Source organism: Seriola lalandi, unplaced genomic scaffold (genome assembly GCF_002814215.2).
Source record: "Seriola lalandi dorsalis isolate HSWRI2012SDOR001 ecotype SW California unplaced genomic scaffold, Sedor1 jcf7180002054682, whole genome shotgun sequence".
Lineage (NCBI taxonomy): Eukaryota > Metazoa > Chordata > Actinopteri > Carangiformes > Carangidae > Seriola > Seriola lalandi.
In genome coordinates this window covers 2,815,006-2,825,666 of record NW_019525235.1, presented here as the reverse complement: position 1 = coordinate 2,825,666, position 10,661 = coordinate 2,815,006, and the positions used below count along the sequence as shown (strand labels likewise).

Here is a 10,661-nt window from a genome sequence, read left to right as displayed (position 1 = left end):
GTGTGTGTGTGTGTGTGTGTGTATGTATGTGTTCTCTGCACACTGTGTTCAGAGGTTGAATCTCTGTCTGTTCATTTGGGTTAATTGCACTGTTACATGTAGACTGTCCTCTTTTTCCTCGCTGTGTTCTAGGGAACATATTCACTTTAGGCTGCACTGGACCCAACTGTTATTTCATCAACAGTGTTCATAGGGAACTGATGTAAAACACTGGAAGAATATACCCTGAGGTCCAATAGAAATAGCAAACTCTGTACCTTAAAGGTGCAATGTGTAAGATTGTGCTACTTGCTCCACCTCCATAGTTCGCAGCATTTCACCTCTTCGCCACTGTCCAGTTAATCATGTTGTTGTTTTCCCCATGTTCCTTATAATTTATTTATGCGCATTTATTGTTGATAGTTAAAATTGTTGACAGCACTGAAACAAATTATGAATACTTGTAATAGAAACAGTATATTTTTATTTACCTATAAAAATATGAAGGCAAGGAGATACTGCATGACACATGCATGAGGAAGGGATGATGACATTATCACAAAGGCAGAATCAGAAGATAAGGTTTATTGCCAGGTAGGTTTTTTCTGACTAAACCCCGACTCACACAGCATCTAGTGTCATAAAGTGGTATTACAACACCGCCCGGGACGCAGCTAGTTGGTTAGCATGCTCATTTCAGTAGATATCTATAAAATACAATAGATAGAGGTCCTGGTCATGACATCATCACTGTGGCTCCTTAACATACTATTGATATTATTAGTTCATTTTTCAACATTTTTAAACTAAAATTCTGGCCAGAGCTTACACATTACACCTTTAAGGGACTAGCTGGTGCTCTCTGTCACTGTGACCCCTGGAGTCTGAAGCACTGTGCTACAAAGCCTGCTCTGAGACTGGTCCTCTTTTTCAACAGAGGTTTGTTGGGAGTTTTCGTTATTGGGTATATCTTTAAAAAAAAAAAACGTATCAATTACCACGGTTAAAGTATTTATCTTGGAGGTGGTAGCTTGTGAACTGGTTGTGAATGTGAAAAAGGAATAAAAAGAACAGGCTTGTGTTTTGACTTTCACCTGTTGCTGATGGCTGCTGGTGGAGGCATCACTGGTGCCGGCTCTGACCTGTGCTGGCAGGTCCATGGCTGCTTGTTTTTTGGCCCTGCCTGGTGGAAGGTTGGCTCTGACCCGCACTCGACTGCACTGTGTCTGTCTGACTCGAAGAGAATTTGCTCTTAGGAAGATATCCTGCTGTGTCTGGCTCTGTCCCCTTTTCATTTCCACTAAATTCTCCCTAAAGAAATAAGCACAAACCATTAGGTTACTAACATGGCCGTTCATGGTACACAAAGCTACATTATGGTCTGATCTGATTAAGGCATCATTCAATTGTGAAGCCGAATTTGCTTATGCAAATAGAGTGAGTGCCCGTCTTGGAGGAGGTCCAGTTGTTGGTAAATGAATGGCTCTCTTCTGACATCTCTTTGCAACAAGTCAGAAGTTGACATATTTTTTCTAAAGCTATTAATCTTCTATTGTAACTCAGTGAGGCTGCAAACTCTGCCACAGTTTGCTGAATCACAGTGTTTAGTATTGCGTCATCATTATTTTCAAGGCCACTGTATACACTGTAGAGTAAGAAGTGCCACAGATATCGTGGCACTGCAGCTACCCAATGTGTGATGTGGCCTGGTTTAGACTCTATTTTATTTTACCTTCATCAGACACAGGCTAGATTTAGAGAGTGTAAACCTTTCAGCCTGGGAGAGGTGACAGGGAAAACCATGGCACAAATAGTCTAGTCTAGTCCAGTCTTAGTGGCTCGTGCTATTGTGCATCTGAAGCCTTTTCTCTGGCAGCAGAGATGATAGCTGCAAATATTAATAGTGCAAATGTCTGTATCTGTAACCTATTTTTCCAAATAGTTTCTATCAGTGATGACTTCTTTATGAACTCCAACCCACTAAAAGGATATTTCATGTTTTTTATTTTTTTGACTGACTTAATGCAAAAGTACAGCTTGCACCGTATTTTCTAGTCTCATGCTGTGACTGGCTGTTTGACTCTAATGAATGCCAATATCTCTGGATATAGCGCTCTTCTTGCACCTCTACACTCTCACAGCAGGGATCGACCAAGAGCTAAGAACTACTAACCTCTGAGAAACTTCTTTCTGCAGACAAGCTTCTGCAAAGGTTCTCTGAGAGGCAAATAGTCATCTCACAAACCTTTATTTTTGAACCTTAGAAAGACCAAATGGGAACAAACCCCTGCACACTGTTTTGCATATAAATGTAATGCAGCACTTTTGGAGTCCTAAGACTAATCAGGCAACAATCATAACAAAATGAAACCCACAGCCTTTGACGGATGTGCAAATAAAAGACCTGTACACATAAAGTCTTAGTTTTAAAGTCAGTTTCAGGAATGTGACTGAAGTGAATTTGAAAAAAAGACTTTACTGAGCTGAGCTAAAGCAACAACAACCATCATGAGCCAGAGTAATTTAAGTTCAAAAGCAGAAGCTGCCATGCACCATTAGAAAGCTGGCTGGCTTGTTTATTTGCACAATGTTCAGAACAATTACAGCACCGCTTCAAACAACAAAAACTATCCTGAACATGGCAACTGAGATTAGCGAAGGATTGTGGATTTGGAAAGTAAAACATTTTTAGGATATAGCTCAAGCTGCAAGTGTAACCCTCAGACATGTTGAAGCCTTTGTGAACTTTATAAAAATTTTCCATGTACATCTTCTCACTGGTAACCTGTAGCAACCAGCCCACGGTGTCATAGCCCCTTGTATTTTTTTCATCCTGTGCTATAACCAGTCTGAGCGCAGTCTTATTCATGTTCCTGAAATTTGCTTTGAGGGCTCTAGCTTTATTAAACAGCACTATGATTAAGAACAGGAGAGGGGGAGGGGGATGAAATTTTAATAAACGGGCAAAATACCAAGGCACCCGTGGTCGCCCTCAGATCTTTACGTATGACATTTAGTCATACAAGGTGAAATACAGATGCTGCTGGTGCATTAGACTGAATGATGGACTCTCACCTACTGTGCCTGTCATTGTCTCTACTGTGGACAACTGCATTACCTTCTATCTTGTAGTAAACTCGCCGGTCCACCTGTGATTCAAATCCTGTTCAGATAGAAATCCTTTTAGTTTAATGTGGATCTCTGAGTTTTTTTCAGCGTGAACAACAGCTTGTCCTTCTGTCTTTTTTTTCAAATCAGCTCTGATAGATGGAAACATCATCATGGCCATTTTGGAACCAAAAATAAAACCATTAGGAGAGCAAGACCCCATTAAAGCCAATCAAATGGGCTGATGTAAAAGGTACTGGTATTCTTTTATGAGCCCTGTTTTTAGCCTATATTTCTTTACATTTTGCCAAACCTGTTAGTTTGGTTACTAGTTAAGTATTGGTTAAGCATGTAAGTCACACTGAATGATATCATTATGTTTCGTGTCTGTCTGGTAAGAATTGGGTGAGTTGACTCAAAGACGAGTACAATTTTTGACTCAAATTCACTTTATGCACTAGCTTTGCCTCACCTTCAACTCTCCCATGTCACCCTGGGGAGGATTTTATCTTTCTATTTTGGCTTTGCCCTACAGAGTCCATGGCTATTACAGACCACATCCATGTTGTAAAATGCCATCTGGAAACACAAGTTAAATTATACCTTTTTACCTGTATCACATGTCACTGTGACATGTGGCAGGGTACAGAGACAGCTGGAGATCCTCCAGCATCGAACAATTGTCCAAGACTATCATTCACCGTGGGGTAGCGGCAAACAAGCGAGCTGAAATGTTGCCAGCTGTGTCTTTGAGTAAAAAATCACAGCCTGAAGCCACATTGGAAAACTGATTGAGAGCATGTGAATTCTGGCTTTGTTCACACTTTATTGTTAAATGTAGTGAAACTGTTTTTAGTCATGACAATAAGGTTCATTATCTTTATATATGGAGCAGCTAAATGTCATTAAACTTTGAATTGTTGTTTTTTTTTTTCATTTCCGTCCATTCCAAAGAATTCAGAGAGAGATTAGAGTTCAGATAACTGCTTGTTAACCTGAAAGATATAGCAGTGACACCACTCCTGCTTCTGTGAGGTAACGACCGAGTTAATTATCCTGTTTTCTTGCTTTTCCTCATTACGTTAAATGTGCAGAGAGTATCTAGTGTGAACACAGTACCTAGTTTAGTATGTGAGTCACCCTGAATTAATGAGTCATTATACTATAATTACAATTATATACTACAATTAATACATATTATCACTGAGGTGGTAATATATATAAATATGTATAAAAATGTTGTTCCATGTACATACACACAAATACACACACACACACACACACACACACACACACACACACGTGTCATGTAGATACTGTATATGATATGATCAATAATCAGGGGACCATACGTTGGTTAAAACATACGGAGCATGGTCTGAATGAAATTATTGTAGATAATATTAGGCAACCTGTCTCATGTTGTTTTTAAAAACAAATGAGATAAATAGTTAGAAAGTCAATCATCAATCAAGTCACAAAATTGATAATTACATGATAATACCTTTGCTATTACAGAAAGCCATTTTTTTGAAAAGGGAAACACTGAGTGTGAAAGCTCATTCTTGACCTTGGAAGAAGTAGAATGACGAAAAAAAAAAAAAAAATCTTAACTCAATGTCCACTTAATGTTCTTATTTTTAACCCAAACCTTGAGCTTCTCTCAAACCTAACCAAGACATTTTTCTTTTTAAACCTAACCAAACCTTAACATAGCGATGTCGTATCATATATCAGATTTATTTCTCAACAGTGATTTGTAACAGCTGTGAAGGGCACAGAAACGTGATGTTATCTGCCAACAGGGACGTAGATCAGAAATGTTACAGTATGTTGTCGCAGAGGGCAATGACAGAGTGCATCTCATTTAACTTGGACAAGTTGTTAACAGAATCATATAAATGCTAAATGCTGTCATGAATTTATTAACTAATTGTGACTTTTCAAATGACTATCCATCGTTGTATTTGTTGGTTTGATTGTTTGGTCACTAGTACGTACAGCTGTGTCAGAGGAGAAATACATAAAAAGAAATATACATATTATTAAGAGGCCCCCTATAAAGTCTCCAGTAGCATGCCCTCCCCATAGGTTTCAAGGTTGAACTCATGAATAATGACTTATGGTTTGCTCATACTGTAACTCATTTAATAAAAAAATATTCATGAAACTCTAATCTGAAGTGTTGAGAGATTCCCAGGTGTAAACACCAAGTTCTGATCTGGCTCAGTTACAGTTCATTGTACACAGGTGGAAATCTCAGTGAGGGTCACACTTATGACTGAAGTGCTGCCTATTTAAGCAGGAAAAGAGATTTAACTTATGAAATATGTTACTGTCATGGACAAATTGAAATTGATTGCTTTGGAAGAACTTAAATAAATTTTCCCACTGACCCTGCGTGTGTCATAGCCGGAGTCTCAACAGTCAATCATAATACGCTAGGGGTTGGATCATTCTAACAGTTATGTACGGTTCTACAGCTCTCAGCTTCTTCCTCCGACTCATTGTCTTGTGTGGATTCAATACAGATGACTTATTGCAAATTTAGCAGTGATTTCCTAGTTTTTAATCTCACTTTTTTTCGGTGCAAAATTGTGAATATTATTTCACACAACAGTCACCGATCTTCGTGTATTTACAACTGTAGGCTTTTATAAGAAACATGATAGTCTCAGAATTTCATATATACAAACAGTGTTCATATTCTTGTGCAATATAAATACATTCAACAATGTCAAACTGTTAATTTGTTCATATTCATATAATTAATTTTAGTTCTAAATATATCATGAAAACCTGGTTTCTATTCAATCATATTCTTTATTGTCACATATGTGTGTATCCATCTACAACTCATGACATGCCAATATAGAGATTGGAGAAATCATTGCAGGCTAAAATATTGCTAAAGTAAATTCTTTGGCTGTGAGCAGAAAGATAAGTCTGGAGAGCCATACGAGCCATACGACAGTGAATGAACACTGAGTTTCTGTTGTGTTTTTAACTCCTTTTCATGAGAATATAATTAGGCATCAAATTAATTTAAGCACTTTTGAGGAAACCCAGGACTGTGGTTGTTCCTTTGGGGCTGACTTCATTCATCTGCAAGAATTACAATAATGGATTTTCCTTTACCAGAGGACACAGCCAAAGGAAATCTCATGTCAAAATGGCACAGATGTATTCAGCTGTGAGAGTGTGATAACAGCTGAATACTTCTATTTTGTCAATGTATTTAAGTGCTCTGCACATTTTAGCCACAGTTTGATACAAACTCCATATTCATAAATATTGAATATTGTAATTATCGTTTAGACATAATGTTATATAATAACATGAGACACATTCAAGATTTCAATTAATGTACTGTACATTGGACAGTCCTAATCCAACTTTCTGTACAGCATTTTGAGCCCCTCTTCTGATTTTTGGAACTTTTACCTTTAAAATCTGTTAATCGCAGAAAAAAAAAAACATTCAATGTGAGGCAGAAGTCGCAATCAGGTCTAACTATTCTACACAACATCATTAAGTTCTCAGTGAAAGGCTGAAGGTACAGTTCCTTCTTTACAGACTCAGGCTGGATATTATGGGTCTTGTAATAACAGAATACCTCCTAAAATGAACTTGGACCAGAAAATTTGAAAAAGCAAAAATAACAAAAAAGCCATTTCCCTAATGAAGAAAAAGGTTTCATATGAATGATTCATGTTCCAGAATCTATTTCTTTTTCATGAATAAACATGAAAAACAATTGAGCTGTTGGTGCTATTATTCCTGTCTTGTTTGCCAAATTGAAACAGCCCAGCCATTCAACTTACTGTTACATCAGATCAGCTGACAAATGCACCTGTTGATCTTCACTCCCTTTCTCCTCGTCTCCCCCAAGATGCATTTAAGGCTTTTGCACATGCATCATGATGGCAGACCTTAATTCGTTCATGGGCCGGAGCAACGGAGGAGCGATGACTTGAGACATCCATCCTGTCCGTCTAACTGATTATATAGATTTATTGCTGAGTAGAACTATTCTTGTCTTTTCATACAGATGTTCATATTTCACAATGTGACCATCACAGTCCCAGAGAACTTCACCCAGTGCACCACCCACGGCAGCTTTGTCCAGCACTGGCAAGAGACCCTCTACAACATGTTCACCTTTGTGTGCCTCTTCCTCCTGCCTTTGGTCATCATGATCTTCTGTTACACACGAATCTTTGTAGAGATATCCAGTCGCATGGCTCGGAGTAACCGTAAGTCTAATGTTTTCAACAAAATCAACAATATGTTTTCTGAGACACGAAGAGCTGTGTGTGTCTGTGTGTGTCTGTGTGTGACAAAGATGGTGTTTTCTTCTCTTCTAGTGGTGTCTAGAGATGTTCATCTCCGCCGCTCTCACAACAACATCCCCAAAGCCAGGATGCGGACTCTTAAGATGAGCATTGTCATCGTGACATCATTCATCATCTGCTGGACACCGTACTACCTGCTAGGACTGTGGTATTGGCTATTTCCTGACAAAATGGAGGAGATGGTTTCCCACTCACTGACTCACATGCTGTTTATCTTTGGCCTCTTCAATGCCTGCCTAGATCCCATCACTTATGGTCTGTTCACCATTCATCTTCACCAGGGTCTTAAGAGGTGCTGTCGGAGATCAAACACACGGACTGAATTAGAAAATAACACTTGCCTTATTCACATGTCTGGCCTGTCGTCTCGCAGGCAGACTGCCTCAGGTGGCCACAACATAGACAAAGAGGAGGGTAATGACAAGAACAGAATGAAAAGTGGCTCAAGGCCAATCATCCCAGTAAGCAAAATATGATAGCGTAAAGAATATTAATAAAAAAAGAATCTCTGCTCTTAATCAGTCCTGAGCTTAGTCTTTTACTAATGATGGCAGCTAGCTCAGTGATTTTGCTTTGAATTGCTGAAGCTCCACAAGAATTCAATGTCTTTTGTCAGACAAATCTGTTCATTTTTGTTCCACTGATATAATCATTGCTGTGTTATAGCTTAGCCCTGGTCTGTTCATCCCGCACAACATCTGTCATACATAATATCTCGGATGCCACTGATAAGACTTTGACTAAACAGCTGCAGAGCGATGCATATCGCTGCTCTTGAGCAGCATTTACGAAATCGACATGATTGGCGGAGGGTGACGCTGCACGTCCCTCAGAATGTCTCACACACTGCTGATTAGATTTTCAGGAAGCTTAAAGACACACATGGGTAAGTACCTCTCTTGGTAACAGTGGGTTAAAAAAAGATCTTTGATTAACAAATTGAAAGGTAGTCATACTCACAGTACTCGCACACCCACAAAAACATGTACACGCTCATGTCACAAGCACAACTACTGGGTTTTAGTGGGTAGATCTCATGATTTCCTTTGTCAAAGAAATCAGAGAAACAAATTGTGTACATATAATTAAATGATTAGATATAAGCTAAGTCTGTGATTAAAAACAATTACCACACTGTTAAAATATGGCTTTGACGATTTAAAATTTTTATTATACGGTGGGTTGTTTTCTCCTGTGCTGATCATTGCTTATATCCTGAAAACTGCGCCAACATTCATGGTGCTTTGTGTGCAATATAAAAAACTGATTGTTTTGCTGCAAAAATTAAATGTTATATGATGATCGTTACTGACTGTGATGGCCTTTTAAGTAAATGTTATGACATGCAGTAGTATGTATTGAATGTACCTGCACAGCATGTTGTTTAATTAGTTTGAGATCAATTCTCTGTTTACTTTGTTGCACAGAAGTCACACTGGAGACGAAACTCTATGAAGTAACTATTAAGTAATTCATTGTTATTTGGTATGTTTTATTATTATTAGTTATTTTGTATTAGCGTATTATGTTGTGAATTTTGTTGCTTTCTGTAACCAAGAAATGGATAAGAAAACAGTTTAAATCTGGTACTTTAAGACTCTGTGATATTGTTAAGTTAACAGTAAACAGTTTAGTTACTTTTATGATATGTTGTTGCAACCCTTGCAAAAAAGAGTGATCAATACCATGTGTTTGTTTGCATGATATTGTTACTTTTCTGCAGGTTATACAAGATGTAATGTAAATTTGCAATGCGTTTATTTGTTGAATAAAACATGTAGCTTTTCTTTTCCCACTGCCATGTGGAATGCAAAAACAACAAGCTCAATACACCCTTGTACATTTGTTATCAGCTAGAAGTGGATCATGTGATGGAAAGCAAGAGCTGCTACATCAACACATGCATTTACATTTACAATTACTCATTTGGCAGACGTTTTACCCAAAACAACTTACAAGTGAAGGACAACACTAAAGCTTCAGTGCAGCAGGAGAGCTTGTTGTAAGTACTACATCTATTCAATAAGTGCAAGATCAGGTAAAAAAGTTCAGCAAAAGTGCATAGTAAGTGCTAATTAGGCATTTTAAGGTGTTAAAGGTGTTAGGAGAGGACGTGCTCTGGGAAGAGATGAGTCTTCAAAAGATTCTTGTAAAGAGGGGCACCCCAGATTGTGATAAAATTTGGTAGCTTGGCTGGGATGTCTATGAGTTCAGTCTTAGGAGGGTTTAGCTGAAGGTGGCGTTCTTTCATCCATGTGGATATGTCATCGAGACAAGCCATTGCACAGAGACTGTGGAGTCATCTGGTGAGAATAAGAGGTATAGTTGGGTGTCGTCTGCATAGCAGTGATATGAGGAGCCATGCAAACAGATATTTGGACCTAAGAAGGTGGTGTATTGCAAAGAGAAGGGGTCCTAGTACCCATCCTTTGCGCACCCCTGTAGGGAGGAGATGGGATAATGAAGTTTCTCGTTGCCATGTCACATTGAAGGGGTGCCTAGTGAAATAGGATTCAACTAAATTTTTCCCAAGATGCCGACATCGGAGATTACAGTTAGCAGGATGTGGTTGTTCACTGTAACAAAGATTGCCGATAGGTCCAGCAAGACGAGAACAGCAGTTTATGTCACAGACAACAGAGCTGTTTCAGTGGAGTAGCTGCTCTTGAAGCCTGAGTGATTTGGATCAACAAAGTCATTCCGTCAGAGGAATCTGAGACCTGCTTGTAAACTGCCCTTTTGATACAGTTAGATAAGAATGATAATAGTTAGACTAGTTGATGCTTCTCCACTTGAGCAGGGTCAAGTGAGGCCTTTTTGAGCAGAGAAGTTACCCAAGCCTGTTTGAATGCGGTTGGAGCTACTAAATGGACCTTGTGTTTCCAAGGTCAAGAATGAACTTTGATCCTTAGCCCCAAAGAGGACATTCTAAAGCTCATATTCAAATATTTTTCCTCACAGTGACCTGGTCTCTAACCCCACTATAATTTCTGTGGTCACTGACAAAGGTTTCAGGCCCAGTTTAAAACCTCAAAATACTTACACAGTAGGTATTACAGCTGCCTGTAGAAACATCCAGAAACAACTGTCCTTTATGAGAATTACAGTATGTTCCTTTTCCTTTCAGACTCATGCTACTGTGTGCTGATACCACTAAAAACAGCTATCATCTGCTTTTTCAGATTTGAGAATTACTATTTAAATATCAAAAATGTGTGA

The 10,661-nt window shown here is 38.6% G+C and overlaps 1 protein-coding gene across 1 annotated transcript in view; it reads left to right on the top strand.

Moving 5' to 3' along the window:
- The window catches only part of gnrhr4 (gonadotropin releasing hormone receptor 4), a 10,343-nt gene extending 1,114 nt beyond the window's left edge, over positions 1–9,229 (top strand). Inside the window, exons 2-3 of the mRNA XM_023422463.2 lie at positions 7,139–7,343; positions 7,455–9,229. Of these exons, the coding sequence (XP_023278231.1) occupies positions 7,139–7,343; positions 7,455–7,918 (669 nt within the window). The 3' untranslated portion in view covers positions 7,919–9,229. The remainder of the gene's footprint in view (positions 1–7,138; positions 7,344–7,454) is intronic.
- The last annotated feature ends 1,432 nt before the right edge of the window (positions 9,230–10,661 follow it).